At 34.7% G+C, this 20,451-nt stretch overlaps 1 protein-coding gene across 2 annotated transcripts in view; it reads right to left on the reverse strand.

Moving 5' to 3' along the window:
• Positions 1–735: 735 nt before the first annotated feature.
• Positions 736–20,451, reverse strand: part of CBFB (core-binding factor subunit beta) — a 57,212-nt gene continuing 37,496 nt past the window's right edge. Inside the window, exons 5-6 of one of the 2 annotated variants that reach the window (XM_057711004.1) lie at positions 13,335–13,430; positions 736–2,991 (exon numbers count right to left, since the gene is read on the reverse strand). In XM_057711004.1, coding sequence (XP_057566987.1) covers positions 2,923–2,991; positions 13,335–13,430 — 165 coding nt within the window. In that variant the 3' untranslated portion in view covers positions 736–2,922. Of the gene's footprint in view, positions 2,992–13,303; positions 13,431–20,451 lie in introns of both variants that reach the window. The other variant, XM_057711005.1, reaches the window with a different exon arrangement.

A 20,451-nucleotide genomic window follows, 5' to 3' on the forward strand; every position in this document is an offset into this window, starting at 1 on the left:
TACATCTTGAAAAAGCTCCCAAGTGCCAAATGAGGCATAAATCAAGATATTTCTTTTTCCAGGTAGCCCCAAACTAACATACCCAAATGCCTATTTATAAAGGTGATTTATTGAAACCATGATGCTACTGCTCAATAATTTTTGAAATTAACGCTTAGAGTGTGAATCTTATTCTTTGGAATTTTGCTTCATTGTGCCAATTCAGCTTAAAGGCATTTGTTATTTGCAATAAGTCTGGTGGTGAGTAAATTTTTCCTTATGGATCAAGCTTAAGGCATGCTTCTAGAGTAAAAGGTTTAATTTTCTGGTGTAGGAAAGTGCCAAGAAAAGTCCTAAGAATGTCTAAGACTCCAGCACAATCAAATTGAGTGTATATTCCTAAAATGAATAGTTTGAAAGATGGTGGTTATTTGCATGTGTAATTTCTGGAATTCTTCCTTCCCTCCAAGGTGACTATAGTCATATCTCACAGGATGCATAAATCAAGACATATTTTTTTAAAACTGTAATATACGTTGGGAAATTAGTATTCTTCGTGATATATACACTAAAGATTTTCTTTGGAATTAACAGAAATGACCACTAGATGCCACTGTTGGTGGTGGTGGTTTGTTTTTTTAAAGGTTAAAAAGTAGGATGCAAGAAAAGCTTAGAAACGAAATCAATTTTTATTTCATAACAAACACCAGGACATAAATTGTTGGATTCTGTTAATAAAGAGCCAAGACTCAGAAGTTCACTACACAGAAGTTTATTGTGAAAGTAAACTAAACATACAAACACACAATATGGCTAATGGTGGCAAAAGCAATCTGGTAGCTTAAGGCAAGTTTTAATGGAGATGAATTTAGAAAAGATGATGCAATGATGTAATTTTGTTTAAATACAGATTATGGAAAAATATCAAATTGCATCAATAACTTAATAAAAGTAGTTTTCAAAGCTTGCACTATTGGAGAAAAAGGGCTCATGATCTTAATGCCAGCATTAAGACAGATGAAAGCAGCACAATGCTAAATGACAGTATTTACAGAAGGATGGCAACATGAACATTTAATAACATTTGATTTTAGTTACTGGTGGACTGAAAGCCCTTCGCTAGAAGCAATAGAGAAAAATGTGCCATCATGTTATTAAAAAAAAAAAATTAAGTGCAGAAGTCAAAACCCAAGGAGCTCTGTGATAAAGTAACCTTAAAACAGCACTGTAAGGACCACTTAAAAGGCGATTCCCTCAGGGGAAATTAGGGCACTGAGTGTGTAAACATGTGAGCTGCACAACACCAAATACCAACCGAATTCATTCATAGTACTTAGTTACACAAGATCAGCATGGTCTTTTATGATGCATTATTGTTTATAACAATTTAAACACACTCCTTACCATGCATGACTTCAAATATATAACAACTATTTTTATTCTGAGATACAGGATATGTTTATGAATTCTAAGACCTATATACAATTAAAGTTACCTCCCTCATCAGTCAAGTATATATATATATATATATATATATATGTTTTAAATGCAAAGACCTTATTCAGACTTCAGTTCATTTTCTGAATTGACCATGTCAGTTTTTCAAACTCTTTAAAATAATGCCATCCTATTTTGATAAAATACATTTTTGCAAAAATTCAGAAATGTAGTAACATTTAATGAATGTGACCATGAAAAATATTTGTAAGGAGGTGCCAAATGACTTAGCACTTTTTTCCAGTCTTATATTTAAAAAAAAAAAAAAAACTTGCAATCAATTTGACAGTGAGCCTATTTAAAAAATATTCTTACACTAATTCATCTCAAAAGGTTCTATTAATAGTCCTTTTGAAAAATACCATATATATAACCTGTGAATTTTTCTCCAGAATAATTAATGGAAGAAAATGTATCCTCTGCACAGATGTACATTTTCTAAGACTAATCTTTTATCACCCAGCATTGTTTTTACAAAAGCATGCATTATAAAATACACATAAAAGCAGCTATCTTAAACATGATTTTAATACAATATTACCTTTGTAGCTGATTCATCACTGTCTCCAGTTTAATATGCTGTTACATACATGAAGAAGCTCCAGTATCCCTTTTCTGATTGACTTTAAAAAAAAAAAATCCCTGAATAAAACAGAAGCCAGCCTGTGACTTCTTTAGGCATTTCAGTAGAATATTATCATCTGTGAAGAATACCTCCACACAAACTCATGATTACAGAAAAGAATCTAAAACAGATCTGGGGGAGACTAGAGTTAATACCAATTAAAATTTTTTATGTTTAAAAAGGAAAGAAAAGGAGCTGATTATCAACATTTAAAAGGATACTGCAACTTTAACAACTGTAAACTTTGTGTTAGAAGGCGTGGCAGACAGCTACAAAGTTTTTAGCTTGTAAATAATGCAAACCATCAGCAGTTTTAAAATGCCATAGACTATAAAAACACAAAAGGAAAGGGGGAAACAGAAAATCAAGAATGCTTATCTAAAATGAAGCTGTATAACCAACACATCTAAAATTAAAAAGAAAAAAAAAAAAGAGCAACTGATTAGGGGAAAAATATCCCGATAAAAATTTTAATTGCTTCACTTGTTTTAAAATGACATGAACTTTTAAATTAAAATGGAGGAAAAAAAGAGCTTTATAAGTAGATAGTTTTAACTCACTAAAATAATGCCAACATGGAAGCTTGCATTGAAAAAATTTTCAATTTATCACTGGCTACATGCATACAAAATTAGAAATGCAGGTATTATATCATAGTGCAAAACCATGGCAGTTTGTGATGTCTTGTTACTGCCTAAGGTTGAGAAATAGACTGTAGTACCTCCAGTTATCACAGTTTCTGGTCCTATAATCAATTATTTCTGCAGACTAGAAACAATGAATATGTAAAGATGAGAGGGGCACATCTTTTGTGCCACTAATTAGCGAAGTTTGAGGTCATCACCACCACCTAAACTGGAACCAGGACTAGGGTCTTGTTGTCTTCTTGCCTGCAATGACAAAATCATAATTCAGGGTCAAAACGTGTTTTGAAAATCAAAGTGCTAATAAATAAAATATAAGATACAGTAACACATAAGAAGAGTTTGCAACTAAAAAAATGTTCGGCCTGTACTCCACATGTAAGAAAAAGAACAATTTAGATCATATATGAAATATTTTGCTAAAGTTTCCTTAAAAACCAAGAGTAAAAATCTCATTCTATTCAAAAGAGCATTATCAAAATATGTACTGTGGATAAAAGAGCAACAAATCTACATTTATAGCTTTGGGCCTAAAGGGTTTAACGTGAACATATGACCCAATCACCTAGGAAGCAAACTTTCCCACTCTCCCTTTTAGTACTAGCTGACGTTTTACACACTACTATATATGATAACAGATAACCAACAAGAATCTACCGTACAGCACAGGGAACCAATAGTCAATATTTTGTAATAACCTATAAGAATATATACACACACACATCTGAATCACTGTGCTGTACACCTGAAATTAACACAACATTGTAAATCAACTATATTTCAATAAAATATGTAAAAATAAATAAACCAAATTAAAAAATAGCTGACATTTATTGAGCATCAACTATATGCTGGGCACTATTCTAACCAATTTCCATGGACGAACCAATTTAATCCCTGCCAACTACCTGTAACATAGGCACTACTGTTTATTCATTTTACAGATAAAGAAACTGAGTCACACAGAAGTATATGGCCTAAATGACTGAAAAATGTAATAGTGAATTTCATCTCTCACCGAACTCCATCTCTGCCAACTGGGCTTTAAAAAGAAATCTCTATCTCAAGAAATACAATTCAGAATTACTATGGATAAAGTATTGTCTCAAAAGCAAAAACAAATATAATATTAGAGTCCTTGGTGCACTTATATATTCAGAAGTATCTTTACAACAGTACTTAACAACTAAGAGGCTTGACAATCATAAACATTGAGGATTTCAAGTTTTACTTCAGAATAACCATTTCTGTTTAAACTATGGCGCATTATTTAATAGAGAACATCTAAGAACATACTGTGCACGACACTGTCTGCTAACACAAAGTTATAAAATAACATAGTGAAAAAAAAATAACATAGTGCTCCCCTTTGAGCCACAGATAATTATTTACTTTCAGTCTTTTTCACAAATTCCAAAGCATCTTTCTTCCATAAGTGTTCTTTAGTGAGTACAAATGTCAGTCAAGCACAAACATCTGTTTGTATACAGAACCTGGTTCCTTCAGCAACAGTTTTCCTATGTTAGATAAAGGCTACTCCATTTTACCAGCTGTTTAGGGAAAAAACCTTTAACATCTCTTTCTCTCACACCCAAAAGCAAATTCTGACAGATGTACATTTAAATATAGCCTGAATCTGACCAATTCTGACTAACTCTACCACTCTCACCCTAGCCCAAGCCACCATCATCTTTCATCTGGATCTTGTTTTAGCCACCTCTGTTATATGCCAGCAAGTGGGACTAACTGCAATTACCTGTGCAGTCTTCAGCTAAATGGAAATCACTTATTATCATCAATTGATTGTCCAGTGTCTGTCAGTTTTTAGAAACAAACTTAACCAAAAATAGAAATGTTCTGATTTCAATGATTAAGATCTAAAACAGTTGTTAGAGAAAGAGCATCCTTGACTTCCAAAGAAACATCTCAACAAGTCACACTTGCACTGTAAAATCATGTTTAGTCAGAAGCTCCAGTTATATCATCATTTCTCAACAGGTAAGTGATGTTGTTTAGACAGAAATGACACTGCCTTATATACTTTCAAATAAATAAAACCCAACACTAACTTCTGTGGTCTTTCTTACAAATTGTGATATATTTCTCTAGCAAATCTTAACCAGTTTTTATTAGCAGACTGCACGCTGATTAAACTTTAGCACATTCCTTTCAATTAACTAGTCAGGTTAATGTTATGCTGCATGGGTACAGACTGAAAGAGCTATGGAATGCATACGCATCAGAAAAACAATTTATGTTCCATACAGAATCAATGCTAAATGTAGTGTAAGGAAAGATCAATTCTGCAAAATCAGAGATGGTGATATAAGCATCTGGTTTCAGTCAATGAAGGTTAGAAAGGGGATGAGCAATGAAGAAACACTGAGGAAAATCAATCCTAATTATGTATTTATACATCACGACTAACCTATGAGCAATACTTTGTGAAAAGGATTATTTCAGCTTTGTCTTGGGATAAGAATAATTTTCAAATTATTTTGATAATGGGATGACTCCAAATGAGTGACAAAAAAACAGTCATCAGCAGCTGGGTTGCGCAACCTCTGCATAAACTACTGATCAGCGTTATGCAGAGGATGCCACGGGTGTATTTGTTTAAAATATATTTTTGGTAAAAGTATGGAAAGGAAAGTTGTTTTGCTATTTATTTGTGTTTTTAGTTTCTATTTACATTGCAAAGAAGGAACGAGGAAGATGTAAAGGAAGACACTGAAGGAGAATAAAAAATAAAAAAAGGGAAGTCTGATAGAGTATGAATGAGAGCAGAAGAGGGAAGAGAGAGTTAGGAGACTCGGAGGAAATTTAATGCTAGAAAGGAAGATGTATGGGCTGTCATTTGAAGGAGACAAATACAGAAACATTTAGATTAATGAAACAGCTTCCACAGGACTGGAATTCAACTACTGGATGTGCTGCCTTGAGTAGCAGTGCTTTCTACTGTGGCAGTTTTCTAATGGAGGCTGGATGTTTTAGAAGGAATTCTATGAGGAACACACTAGACTAGATGATGGCAAAGAAACTCTCTGAACTTGATTATTCTAGAAACATAAAATCCATAATTTCTAGTTTCTTTCTCCCCAGTCAATCCACATAGGCCCTTGATTTAAACTTTTTATTAAGTTATTTCAGAATAGGGTTTTAATATAAAGAAGACACCCATGAGCCTGTTCAGAATACAAATCTGTTTTTATTATTTATAAAGAATAAATCTAAGCATTTTACTACAGAGCTCCCACTACCAGTTGCTCCTGTTTTCTTTCTTTCAATATACCATCATTCAGAAACATGGCAAATCCAGTTTATAGATGGCAGTCACAGGGTGTATTCAAAATGAAGAGGCAAAGAACATTCAGCAGGTAGTGGAGCCCTCCCTACTGGCCAGGGCTGTGCAGAAGTAGCTGAGAGCAGAGATACCCAAATGAAAGTGAATAAAACCGGGCTGACTTCCATTCTTTTATTATCAAGATCATCAAACTGCAGAAAACTCCTCATGAGAAAATGCCCTAATAATTAAAAATACATCCAATTTATTGAGTGTATACTATATCCAGATAATGTGCAAATCACTTTATGTTTGACACTTGGCTAAAAGAACACAGCATGACAGAATTCTAGAGTGGCACAGTACTTTAAAGAGATCTAGTCAACTCTTATGTTACAGATGATAGGCCTGAGACCAAGAATGTTAAATGATTCCTCCAAGGTTTCATAGTTAGCTGGTGGCTGTGAGAACACAAACTCAGAACTCTAAGAAGATGAACCTTTAACTTACAATTAGCATTAATGTCAGCCTCCTAATGTCAGCCTCCTAAGTCACTGCTATTTCTCCTGATTGCTAAGGCTAGAAGAGACACAAAGTGGAAATTTTAAGTCCTAATACGAGAGAAAAGGAATGCACTTTCTCCAAACTCATTAAAAGAGTAAAAACAATCATAAACAATTATAAACACCTGTCAGATAAGTAGACTGTAAGAGCTGGTCTAACAGGCACATCAAAAAATACAGTTCTTATAAAGTATACAATCTCTGGAAAACTTTAAATATAAGGTGGCATTTTAAAATAAAAGAGGGGAAATAACTGACATTTCCGGGCTTGGACTGGGGTGGCTCTACCACTTAGTGATGTGAGCTTATATAAGCTTCTCATCTTCTTTCAGCCTCAGTTCCTCAAAAATGGAGATACATCTTATAAGAGCATTTAAGAATCAAGTGTAAAACAAATACAGTAGTATATACTGTCTGGCACATAGCAAGCATTCATGTTGTTGCTGTTACAACAAAGCTGCTCATAACTTCCCAATTTATCTATATGAACTTTTCAAACGTTAAAAAAATCTGCATCTGCAGATAAGAGTAATTTTTACAAGCTAAAATAAAGTTAAAACAAAATAAATTTTAATAAAATCTACATCTCCTATGATAGAGATCAAACCAAGACCCTCTTTTTCTCTCAGGATGGGAGAAGGCAGACCTAGCATCCTCGTCCTCCCTTGTTAATCCTCTTCTGATTCTCATTCTCCCCTCACCGCCCCCCATTCTCATTCTTAGTCTGAGTTCATATTCTCAGTTCACTTTCATCTACTGCCTATACCTAAAACACACCTCAAGAAGGTCCAGAATAGACAGACATTTATGTTAATTTGTCCTTACATAAAAATAAGTATTGGTAGAGTTAACTGATGTGAAAGCTGAAGTCTGTGGGAATTTAAAATAAATAGAGGCTGAGATTTTTTTACTTGGACCACACAGAATCGAAGGCTCCAAAAACATACAAAACACAAATATAAAAACCACATAGTCTTTCACTTGTTTTTATTTCCAAATAGTTTCCACATAAAATTCTCATATGATTTGCTGAACTGTACTAAAACTGACTATAGCAGAATAAGCAATAATTATTTACCCATTCTCTGATATTAAAGACAACAATTTATTTGCTAATGCTTTATTACCTAACTAAATGAAAGCATTTTCTAGGTAATGACAGAGAAAATCTTTCAGCACCCTGTCACCTTGCAGCTGATTAAAGAACCAACAGTACTATATTGCAGTTTTAGGTTAAGAGGCCAACGAAGCTGAAGGCAGTCTCTAGACACACCAAGAGTGTGTATGAGCTGCTATAAAAGAGATGACAGAGATAGCTTTCCAACTTATTTATGACCAAAGCACTCAGTCTGTACCTTATTTAACCTCAATCTTCCTTCACAAAATCCCAAAGTAAGCCATTGGAATCACAGTTATAGAGATGTGTAACCTGGAGGACTGTCATGGGTAACATGTCAACGTTTACAAATCGTGGAAAGATTCTCAGGTAAAAAGGCACTGGGCTAATTCTATATGGCAACATATCAATGGGCAAGCAATTTACAGAAGAAATATCTGTGATTATTACCTTTTTAAAGTCTACTTTTTATTTAAAAAGTAGACTTCTTATTTAATAAAGTCTACTTTATTAAAGTACAGAAGAGTGTACAAATCATAGATATATGATTGATGAATTTTCAGATCAAGAAATATAATATCATCAAACGTGGGAAGTTCCCTCTTTGTACCCCTTCCTTGTCACTATTCAACCCCAAGAGAAGCCAGCAAAGTTCAAGATCCTTTACTGCTGTTGAAGGAAGGAAGGAAGGAAGGAAGGAAAAAGAAAGAAAAAGAAAGAAAGGAAGGAAGGAAGGAAGGAAAAGAAAGAAAGAAGGGATATAAAATAGCTTGGCAACATCTTTGACTTTCAGTCTGAAGTTATAATGTGCCTGACTTTACTGCCACTCCAGATACGCTGTCAGCCGAGGTGCATAGAAAGAGGGGGTGAAGAAACTAGCTTCCAATGAGTCCCATTTTAAATGTCAGTTACTGAGTTAGGAGCATCCTGGGAGGCAGGGTGTTAGCTCCATTTTACAGATGAGAGTCAAGAAGATAAGCAAGCTTCCCAATGTCACATGGCAACAAGTAGAAGAGCTAGGATTCAAAACCAGAGCAATCTATTAGAAGCCTCATCCTCATCTACTACCTCAAAGGCTCTCAGGTTACATTCTGCCAATTACTGCGTTCTCTGAACACATCCTAGGGACTCCAGAGGGAGACCAGAATAATCCCTACCCCTGCTTCACCGAAAGCAGTGCCCCCTTTAAGCTATTTTATACATTAAGGTTCTGTATAAATTTCAAATGAAGACAGGATTTCACATTTTAGAAAACTGCCTATACATCACAGTATAGCAAGTTTTAGAATCTTCTGTTTTCACCACTGTGTTAATATTAGCACAATTTTTCTCTTCTTAATAGGTAAGAGATGCACGCGATACAAAATTCAAAAGGTATAAAAGATAAACAATGAAAAGTAATCACTCAAGGAGTTTTAGAACTGATTTCAGGTTAAAAGACGCTGGGGAAAACCTAAACCACTTGGAGTTCTGCTTCCCACTGTGAGTAACCTTAACCGGATACACATATTAAATGCTCATGAGCACCACTGTTACAAGTTTAGCATGTCAGGGCTAGAGGCCGCGAGGCCGCAGAGGTTATCCAAACAGGGGTGGGACATCCGTAAGCCTCTGTGCTGCCAGGATCTTAAGCCTCCAAGGACTATTTACTGGGTTACTGCCACCCACGAGTTACCACTGCTCCTTGGCCCTTGTCTCCAGTCAGCCATCAGGACCACCCACTAGAACCATTCTTCTTCTTCTTCAGTTTTTCTTTTCTAGGCAAAATGGTTTCTAACCTCTTCTGGCAGATTTTATTTTTCAACTTAATCATCTTTATGGGCGATATGGAAATTCATTTCTCAGTGCTAGGCTGTATTTGTGGAGACCTTCTGCTTAGGAAACTGGTTTAAGTCTTTACCCTCCCTTTCATTAACCAACTATTTGAAAGAGAGCAAGTCAATTAAATTTTCTCAGAGTCTCAGTTTCTTCAAATGTAATAAGAATTTTACCCAGGTAAGTGTAAGAAAACCATTTTTTATAAAATTGTTACTTTTTAAAAAACAAAATTAAAAACAAATAAAAAGAATGTTCAATTATATTTTCTAAGACCCCCTTATAGATGTTTGAATTACAAGGGAAAAATGCAACATTTTCCCCCAATGTTCTCCTTTTAGGAAAAAGGAGGTGAACTACAAGAAATAAACTGACATTAGGAATCTGTCATGAATTTTTTTTTTTAAAGAGAAGCAAAATACACATGCGCAAAGTGCCAAAAGACATGCATACCCAAAATTCCCCTAAGAGACTGCCAGTGCAAGCTCTGGAGTCAGATTCCAACCCAATTTTCTAGATGACAGTTCTCTACAAGAACTGACTTTTAAAATTATTGCCGTAAGGGACTATAGGATCTTAAATCATTGATGAAAATCTAACCATTTTCTCTATGCTCTAAGTCAAAATGCAAGGAAAGTGCCCCAATACACTTTAGAGAACTAAAAGGATGTTCTTGTTAGCCAGATAATTCAATTAACTGGAACCAGCACTGTGGTAGAGCTTTTAGTGCTAAAGAAGTACTTGAGAGCTATTATTTACTGAAGGCATACACATATCAAGCACCATACTAAGTGCTTCATAAGCATTTTCCCATTTAATTCTCACAACAATTTCTATGAGAAAATGCACTTAAGAGAGGTTAGCAATTGATGGACCAGGAATCTCAACTAGGCCTGACTACAAAGCCCATGTGCTCAATCACTGACATAAAACTCACTGGAAACAATCTATCTGAGTCACAAATTATCTGACACCTCTATCAACAGACTATAGTTTTGTGCATACACAAATACAAACACACACACATATAAACTCACACATCAAAATGTTTTTCTTCAAGTAACACTATTTATAAGAACAATCAAATTAACATTTTAGAAAAGACAATTCTTAGCCTTAACTAATCTAGAATTTTATTTGAAGCAAATCATATAAAAAATTGCCAAATAATTGTTCCATTTGTTGTCAAATAGTTATTCTTCAAATATAACGTAGAATATAATTGTTTTTATAAAACAATTCTTATATTCATTTAAAGCCATGTTAGCTTGCTCCAGAAAGACTGACCTATCATGTTCTCTGACATGGCAAGATCTCTTATTCCTTCACTCCTTTGCATACACTGTTCCTTCTGTCCAGAATGCTTTCCCCAGCTTGTCTAGCTAGCAAACTCACGTTGTTCCTTCAAATCCCTGCAAGTATATTCTTCTGTGAATCCCCCAGGCAGAGGCAGATGTAAGTGCTCTTTCCTCTGCACTGCCACTGTTCCCCTTAAGTATGACTGCTGCTAAAGTTGACTGCAATTATCTGTTTATACATCTATTTTCCCTCAAGACTGATAGATGTTCAAGGACAGAAACTATGCATTTTCATCTATGTATTTCCCAGTTCCTAATGCAGAATCCAGCACAACAGTTGGAGTGAATTACTTAATAAATTACCTAATTAATATAAATCAACAAATTATAAACATTTAAAAATCTTTCCAGAGATCATTAACATGTATTATTCTATTTTAACTAACGTACAGGCTCTAGTTTTCAGACAGGCAGAGCAGGAGCTGTTTTTTGAAGCTCTCCATTTGACAACTAAACGCAATGTACAAGAAACACTGTGGTGGGTAACGTGGAGGTCAAAAAATCAGGGGCCCCATTTCATTAGGGATCACACTACAGTGGAGGACAGACAAGCTTCTAATTGTTTTAAGATACTGTACAATAAGAACAATAATAGAAATGAGAAGTGCTCTGGAAATGACTAAGTAGAAGGGCTAATTATGATTAAGAAGACTGGAGAAGGGACTGGCAGATAACATTTAAGTTGGGCCTTGAATGGGTAGAAAAGTAAATATGAGCAAAAAGGTTCGGAAGTATTAGATAACCAATGCATATTATACATTCAAAACCTTTTTACTATTACAGATACAAGCATTCTTGAAGAAAATGCCATGGAAAGTTTGTTCACAAGAAGTGTAAAAGCTTCAGGGACTTCCCTGGAGGTCCAGTGGTTAAGACTCAAAGCTTCTACTACAGGGGGTGCGGGTTCGATCCCTGGCTGGGGAACTAAGATCTCACGTGCTGCACAGTGCGGTCAAAAAAAAAAAAAAAAAGAAAAAAAAATTGTAAAAGCTTCAAAGAAAAAAATGTATTGCATTATATCCCTCCTGTCCCTTCCCCCCCAGCTAGAAAGTATTCTTGGGGATATCATCAGTTGCTATCAGCTTACTGAATCAATTCACTCATTGACAAAGGGAAATAGCAACCATTAAAAGATGATTTTATTTCATACACTAACCACTAAGTAGGCTTGATTTTTTTCATTTATTTTTAAAAAATATTTTAACAAACATATATATGAAATAATACCAAGCATATCAGCTAACACCTAGTCAGTGCCACATTCTCTAAAAGTGCTTTCACATGCATTTACTCATTGAATCCTTACAATGACCCTATGAGACAGGCACGATTATTAGCCCTATTTTATAGATGAGGAACAGCCACAGAAAAGTGAAATAAGCTGTCAGAGGTGACAAAATGACAGAGCCAGATTCAGATCTGCTGTCTGGCTTTAGAATCTGGGCTCTTAACCACTGTCTTTGTATACACACACACACACTTTCATGTTAATTTAAACAGTGTACATGTAATTTCATGCATGGAAAAACAAATTTTATCTACTATGTAACTATGACTTAAAAAATTTTTTTAACGTGGAAAAATATACATAACATAAAAACTACCCTCTTAACCATTTTTAAGTGCACAGTTTAGTAGTGTTAAGTAAGCATAATCACACTGTTGTGCAACCAATCTCCAGAACTCTTTTTAATGCCTGGAAATTATTTAGTTGAAAGTCATATCAAATTTAAATACTAGACCAGACTGAATTTTAGTGTTTAAGACTGAAGTAGACATGGGTAATAAAACTATAAAAAGATACAAGGAAGTGATTACTATAAAAATTGAGATAATGATTACTTTCGAGGGGAGGGAGAAGGTCATAATGAGATGCACACATGGAGGGGGCTACTGGGGTAACTGTCACATTTTTCTTTTTTTTTAACCTGGATGGTAGTTATAAGGGTGATAGCCTTCTAATAATTAAGCTACATATTTTTTGATGTAGATCTGGTGTGTACTTTACAGTTTAAAAGAAAAATGGTCTAGGTTAATTCCATTCTTTGAATAGTTTGAAAATACTGAATTTTCCTCTAGTAAAGAGATTATACAAATGCCTGAAAATTATGTTACAAAATCAAGACAAATATTTTTACACATAGCCTGAAAGATAATTAAGAAAAAAGAGGTAAGATACTTGCATCAATTAATAGAAAATACACCTTACTATAATAAATTATTTTCATGAGGACCAATAAATGAGGAATTCATGTACAACCTTAAAATTAAGACTGTTTGTTTACAGCAATTACATTTAATAAACACAAAGTCACAAAGTACAACTTTTTAAAAATGAAAGACATTAAACTATTAAACTATTTAAAAACATTATGCATGAACATCACAAACAGAGCCTGAGAGTTTGGGGGAAAGTACTAACCAGTTACTGCCAGCAGCTGTGAAACTCTCACCTCCATTTCCTCCCGATGAGACCTGTCTCTATCTTCAAATTCACGTGTCCTTCTCCGGGCCTCTTCAAAGGCCTGTTGTGCTAATGCATCCTCCTGCTGTCATAAGAATACATGAAACAGATATTTTAATTTTGATTTATAATAAAAAATTAAAAATTGGGGTGTCTTATTTTTTTAAAAGAAACAAACAGCAGAGTATTTCTCAAAATATCAAAGCCATAAAGAAATGTCAGAGCAACTTCTAAAACAAAACTTCAGTATTTTCATGTTCTATTATAACACCTTGGAAACAGTTATCTAACAAGTGAAACTGTTCTTCTCTTTTCTGTCTTTACCTCACCCTATTCACCAAAATAAAATCCTGATCAAGTCAATATTTAAAACATATAAGTACAAGGAAAGGGATTTCCTAGGTGGCACAGTGGTTAAGAATCCACCTGCCAATGCAGGGGACACGGGTTCAAGCCCTGCTCCAGGAAGATTCCACATGCCATGGAGCAACTAAGCCCATGTGCCACAACTATTGAGCCTATGCTCTAGAGCCTGTGAGCCACAACTATTGAGCCCGTGTGCTGCAACTACTGAAGCCCACGCGCCTAGAGCCTGTGCTCCACAGCAAGAGACGCCATGGCAATGAGGAGCCCGCACACCGCAATGAAGGGTAGCCCCCACTTGCTGTGACTAGAGAAAGCCCATAAGCAGCAATGGAGACCCAATGCAGCCAATAAATAAATAAATAAATAAATTTTTAAAAATCTTAAAAAAAAATTACAAAGAGAAAGAAATTAGTAAATATTTCTACAGTGTGGGAATAAGACAGGCCAGGCCCTCTAATTATGACACTGAAGCCAGAAATATAAAAGAGAATATTAACAGAATCAACTGTACAAATGTCAGAAACTTCTAGACAGCAAAAAGAAAATTCCAAGGGATATTATCAAGAAAAATTGTAACATATAACAAATCTATCCTAATCCTTTCCCAACTAATGGATAAAGATCTCTACGTGAAGGAAACCCAGATAACTCAAACTTCTTGTGTCTAAGAAGGTAACCAACTCAAACTTTTCCTTTACATTTCTTTAGTCTAGATGGTGGCACCACTCACCTATTTCTGCCAAGAACCTGAGCCGCCTTTGACACCTCACTCTCCTCCGTCTCCACAGAGCCAATCAATCACCAAATCTTATCCATCTGACCTCCTATTTTTTGAATCTTTAGTCTTCTTTTCATTCCTGCAAACATTTTCCTAGTTCAGGCTCCTAAGATCTCTCACCCAAATTACTGCAAAAGTCTCTTCCTGCTTCCATTCTGTCATTCAAAACGCAGCCATCAAAACATGCCTTCTAAAGCACAAGCTGACCACAACACCCGAACTTAAAAAAGCCTCCTCACTGTCTACAGCACACGATGTTCAACATTTGCAGTCACACACTTCTCAACACCAGGATTTTCAATGGCACACCTGAAGAAACTAAAATATCAAAAACACCTAAAAAGTCATCAACATTCATTGTCCTAGTTTCACTGCAAGGGGTGGCCAGGTAACTATGTTCTAGCCATTGATATAGAAGCGTAAGTCACCTAATGGGGCTTCTATGAAAGTCATTTAAGATACAGGTCACCTTTCCTTCTTCCTGGGAACTGATGCAATGGCCAGATACAGCAACCATCTTGCAAACATAATACTGAGGATGTAGCCACACACTGAGCATAGTACAACAGGAAAATGAAAAGACCCACAGCCCTTGATAATATAGTTGCCCGAAATGCATATTGCTGACATCTTATTCTGTGTGGTAAGTCCTTTAGTTGGCTCTGTTAGTAGGGTTGTTTGATACTTGTAATTTTCACTGACACATGGTCTACAACTTAAAACTGAAAGGTGTGATCAAGTTCCCATTCTTATGATGCATTTACTAGTTTTGTGACCCAGGGCAAGGTATTTCATTTTTCTAAGCCTTAGTAAACTCACATGTAAAATGCACATAGTAGTAATACTTACGTCTCGAGATTAAATAACATATAAAAAGGCTTAAGTGTATTACTTAACAACATTCAATGTTATTATTTTATAAGCATTTGTGAACATGTAAAACTTACACATTTAACTAAACATTACTATACATACCAACTGTAGTCTATAGAATGTACTATATAAGCCAGAGGCACCTGCAAAAGAACACTGTTTCCAACTCCCAAGGGCTTTCTCCTATTTAATTAGGTATCAAGCAAGACGTGTCTGCTGATAACAGGATATCCCTTCTGTCCTGTGCATTCATTCACTTTTTCATTTATTCCACAAATAGTCACTGAATCTTTATTATGCCCAAGTCACTGTGCTGGGTACCATGCATACAATGTGTGGGAACAAATGGTGCTTTTCCTTATAGTTTCTGGTCTAGTGGGGCAGGTGGACAATGAACGAATGATTACAAAAATCAATATATAATTATCAGTTGTGACAGAGTACAGTAGAGAATTACAAGATGAAATGAGAGCATATAACACAAGATGAAATCTAACTCCCTAAGGAAGTTATTAGTCACTAATGTATATTCTAGCAATGATCACAGGTTTTTATATTATTAAAGTATTATTACAAATATTTGTAGTAAATAAAGCTCTCTACTCTCTAATTCCAGCTTCTATCTTGGTCTTTTCTAGTAAGATGTAAAAAGTATGTGCAATGAACACAGTCTGCACTTTAATAAATGGTTAAATCAGAACGATGATCAGTGAGCGTTACCCTGATCCTTTCCTGTTGCGACCTTAACTAACACCTCCCTTTCAAGGACAGCATAAAGCGTACTTGCTGATAAAACTATACACTCACCCATAAAGTATGCTCAAATGGATACGGACAACTAACCCTATCCAGACTCAGGATACGGACAACTAACCCTATCCAGACTCAGGTAGTAGTGGGAGAGGCTTTCAGCACTCCAGCCCCCCCAGCTACTTGTTATACTAGCCTGTTACTCCATGGTCAATACCACAAATCTGCACAAAGTAGTCAGGTGGGATCATCACGAAGGTGGTTGGGTGTTTGTGAAATCCATGTGGGAAATAAAGGCCTAGCAGTGCTCTCACAGAGCATATATATATAGACTATTCTTAACCATTTTTGCTACACTGATTTTGTCTTTACTGTATTGCTAAATCTACAACTATATTTATTTTACAGTTTGGTAACACATACCTTTCTGTGCAATGAATTTAAAAAACAGAAGTATATATTAAATGAAAAATTAAGAATCAAATTCATTTCCAAGAAAGCTGACGATGAACACCTAATTTGTACAAAATAACGACATTCCCTATTCTCTGTGGGGGCCAGAATGATATCACTGATCACGTGAAAACCAAAAGAAATATATCTGCTGAAGAAGCATCAACATATACTTCAAAGGCGGCAATTTAACACGTGCAGTTGCAAACGGTACATTTAACACCATTCTGTAGAACATAACTTTTTATTTAAATCAAATGACTCTTCTAAATTTGCACTCACATTCTCATGCACATACAAAAAGCAAAGCTGTTCATATGCTGGCTTTGCTGACAGAAAAACCCTGCAAAAAACTAAAGGATACCAGTTTTACATCAGTGTCATCAGGTACTTCAAACAAAATCTGTTCATCCCAATAACGGTTCAATTTTTTTAACCTTAGTATAGAATCAAAACAGAAATTTTGGAAGGTCATTATATTGAAGGTGAAACATTTTTGTGATAGCTAATTTAAAAAGTACAATATCGAAGATAAAGTTATTGGTTCTTAAACTGATAATACAAATACAAATGGTGGAGCAAACATTTAAACATTGTATACAAAATAACATTCTCAGTGAATTTTTAACACTATGAAATAGAAATTTACTAGGAATTAGTTGTGGTACACATGTAATTTATAATTGTTATCCAAACAATTCTCATCCAAAGTAGTGAGGTAGTCTACCAATCATTTAGATGTTAGAGTTACATAAATTACAAATATATTTACATATCCACAGTTAAAGTGACTGAACTAATAAAGTTTCTGTGACAAAGCTGATGCTGACTACAAGTAAATTCACATGACATTACACAGGCACTTTGGGTTTTAGAAATTTGATCCTTTGAAGAACTTCTCTGAAATCAACCTAGTTCCTAAAATGTCACTGATTTTTTTTTTTTTTTTTTTTTGCTAAATGAGTCCTCAGTTATATTTTGTTCAAAATTAGTTGGAAATCTCTGATTAAAATATTCAATGATGTAGTGTCAAACTTTTCAGTTTTTCAAGCTTTCAGAGAGCTACAATTGTTGAAAATCAAACATATAAAAACACTGAAATTTATCCCTACAAATTACAGAAAATAATGAAAATACAATCAGCAAATGTGATTCAATTTTTCAGTTTATACAATTGTACTCAGAAATATCTTCATTTGTGGGAAACTTTTAAAACATTTTATTGAAGTATATTACACATACAAAAAAGTACACATATCTTAAGGCTGTATTTTCTAATATCATTGCCATTAGCCATTTGTGACTACTGCATACTTGAAATGTTGCTAATTTGAGTCTGTAAGTGGAAAATACACATTGGATTTCAAATACTTATTACCAAGAAAAGGTAAAATATCTCAATAAATATTTATATTGATTTTATGTTCAAAGATTATATTTTGGATATACTGGGATAAATATAAAAATGAATAATTTTTTTAACCTTTTAAATTTGGCTTTTAGAAAAATTTAAATTATATAACGTGGCTCACGTCTGAAGTCTACTGGACAGCACTGTCCTAAAAGATAGCTTGATGAATTTTCAGAAACTGAACTTTCCATGTAACTAAAAGCCATATGAAGAAACAGAACAGTACCAGCATCTCGGAAGTCTTCTCCTCCTCCATTCCAGTAACTAGCCTCCTCTCCCAAGGATAAACTGCTATCCTTCCTTTTAACAACATGTATTAGTTTTACCTATTTTTGTACTTTTATATAAATGGATTCACATAGCATATGCTTTTTTAAATACTCAATATATTTGTGAAATTCACCCATGGTGGTGTGCTAGTTGTAGCTTTTCATTTTCATTGTATTTCTCTGTGTGAACATGCAATTTATCCATTCAACTGTTAGTGGGCATTTGGACAGTTTATAGTTTCTGGCCATTAACCAATAATGTCGCTACAAATGTCCTAGTACATATCTTTTGATGAATATATGTATTCATTCCCATTGCATACCATGCCTCAGGATAGAACTGCTGGTTCATAGGTATACCATGTGCAGTTTTAGTATTTATTGCCTATTTTCCAAATGTTGTGTCAACTTTATGTAATCAAACAACATACCAACTGTTGTTCCACATCCCTGCCAACGTTTCTCAAAGGTACTCTGAACAAAGGCAAAAAGACAATAACTGTGAAAATATTTCAGCTGAAATACTTCTACAATTTAATTTTTAAAAATGGAATTGTGACTATCCTCTCTTTATCTCTTAGCTTACCAGGTACCTCAGCATCTATTAGAGAATTTTGTTCTCACATGGCAGAGACAGAATGAGCAAGCTAAGCTAGCTCCCTTGTGTATCTCTTACGAGGACACTAATCCTATCATATCAGGGCCCCACTTTTATGTCTCATTGAACTTTAATATACCCCAGAAAGGTCCTATCTCCAAATACAGTCATATTGGAAGCTGAGGCTTCAAAATGTGAATTTTGGGGGAACACAAACATGCTGTTTACAAGAGCTGGTAAGTGGTGGGGCCAGGAATCATAAGCACATGACCACGAAGCTCCTACTCAACTTCTACACTTCATTGCCTCTTTACTTTTACTATCTTCCAGAAGATGTGGGGATGGGGAAAGCTCCAGAGAAGTGCTGTTGATTGGATGGCTGGCATCCCTGCTTTGAAATTTTTACATTATGTAAGACCTATTATTATATTAGTTTACTATCACAACAGGTGGCGCTTACTTTATAGTGATAAAGCCCAATTTGTGGACTGGGCCAACAAAGCCTGGGAAATTAAAAGTATGGAAAATACTGTGGGTTAAACTTAAAATTTTTACCAATCATTTAAAAAAAATTTTTCAGTTTTAGAAGTCAACTCAATCTGAAAATCCCCATTATATAAATTCAATCCGCTGTGTCACTTCTTACAGAAACAGCCTTCTAGTCGCCAATTATTTACTATTCTCCTGAAAGAATCAAGTATTCCTTATCCTTGTGGAAATCAAGGTAGCTGAGATTCTTTCTTAAGAATTGCAACTTTGAACCTGAATTTTTTACTATGACGTTTTAATTTTTTGATGTCTTAAGAAGAAAATTCTTACATTTCTAAATATGGAAAACAATATGGGAAGAGATAAATAAAAAGAGAGCTCCTTTTTATTCCTGCCATTATTTTAACTTTATTAAGAGGATTAATATTAACTGAAAAAATTAACACCTGCTAATAATCAGATACTCTGACATGTCTTCAAACATTTTAAATATGTCATCACACTACCTTCTGTCCTCCATAATTTCAAAAGACAAGTCAGCTGTTAATCTTATTGTGGCTCCCTTATATGTAATGAGGCCTTTTTCTTGCTGCTTTCAAGATTCTCTTTGTTTTTTAACAGTTTGGCTATGATGTATCTAGGTGTGGATTTCTTTCTGTTTATCCTACTTGGAGTTCATTAAACTTCTTGGATATGGAGATGAGTATTTTTCATCAAATTTAGAAGTTTTTAGTCATTATTTCTTAAAATATACTTTCTGCCCCTTTCTCTCCTCTTCGTCTGGAACTTTTACTACATACATGTTGGTCTGTGTGCTAGTGTCCTATAGTCTCTGATACTGTTCGCTTTTCTTTGTTCTTTCCTCTTTCTGTTCTTGAGACTAGATAATCTCTATTAACCTATGTTCAAGTTCACTAATTCTTCTGCAAGCTCAAATCTGTTGAGTCTGTGAATTTTTCATTTGTTACAGTACTTTTCAATTTTAGAATTTCTACTTGATTTTTTATAAAAAATTTAGATCTCTTTATTAATATTCTCTCTTTGATGAGTCACTGCTGTAACTTTCCTTCAAGTCTTTAAAGGAAGAAATTTTCCTTTAGTTCTTTGAACACAGTGAAA

The sequence above is a fragment of the Hippopotamus amphibius genome, chromosome 16, assembly GCF_030028045.1.
Source record: "Hippopotamus amphibius kiboko isolate mHipAmp2 chromosome 16, mHipAmp2.hap2, whole genome shotgun sequence".
Lineage (NCBI taxonomy): Eukaryota > Metazoa > Chordata > Mammalia > Artiodactyla > Hippopotamidae > Hippopotamus > Hippopotamus amphibius.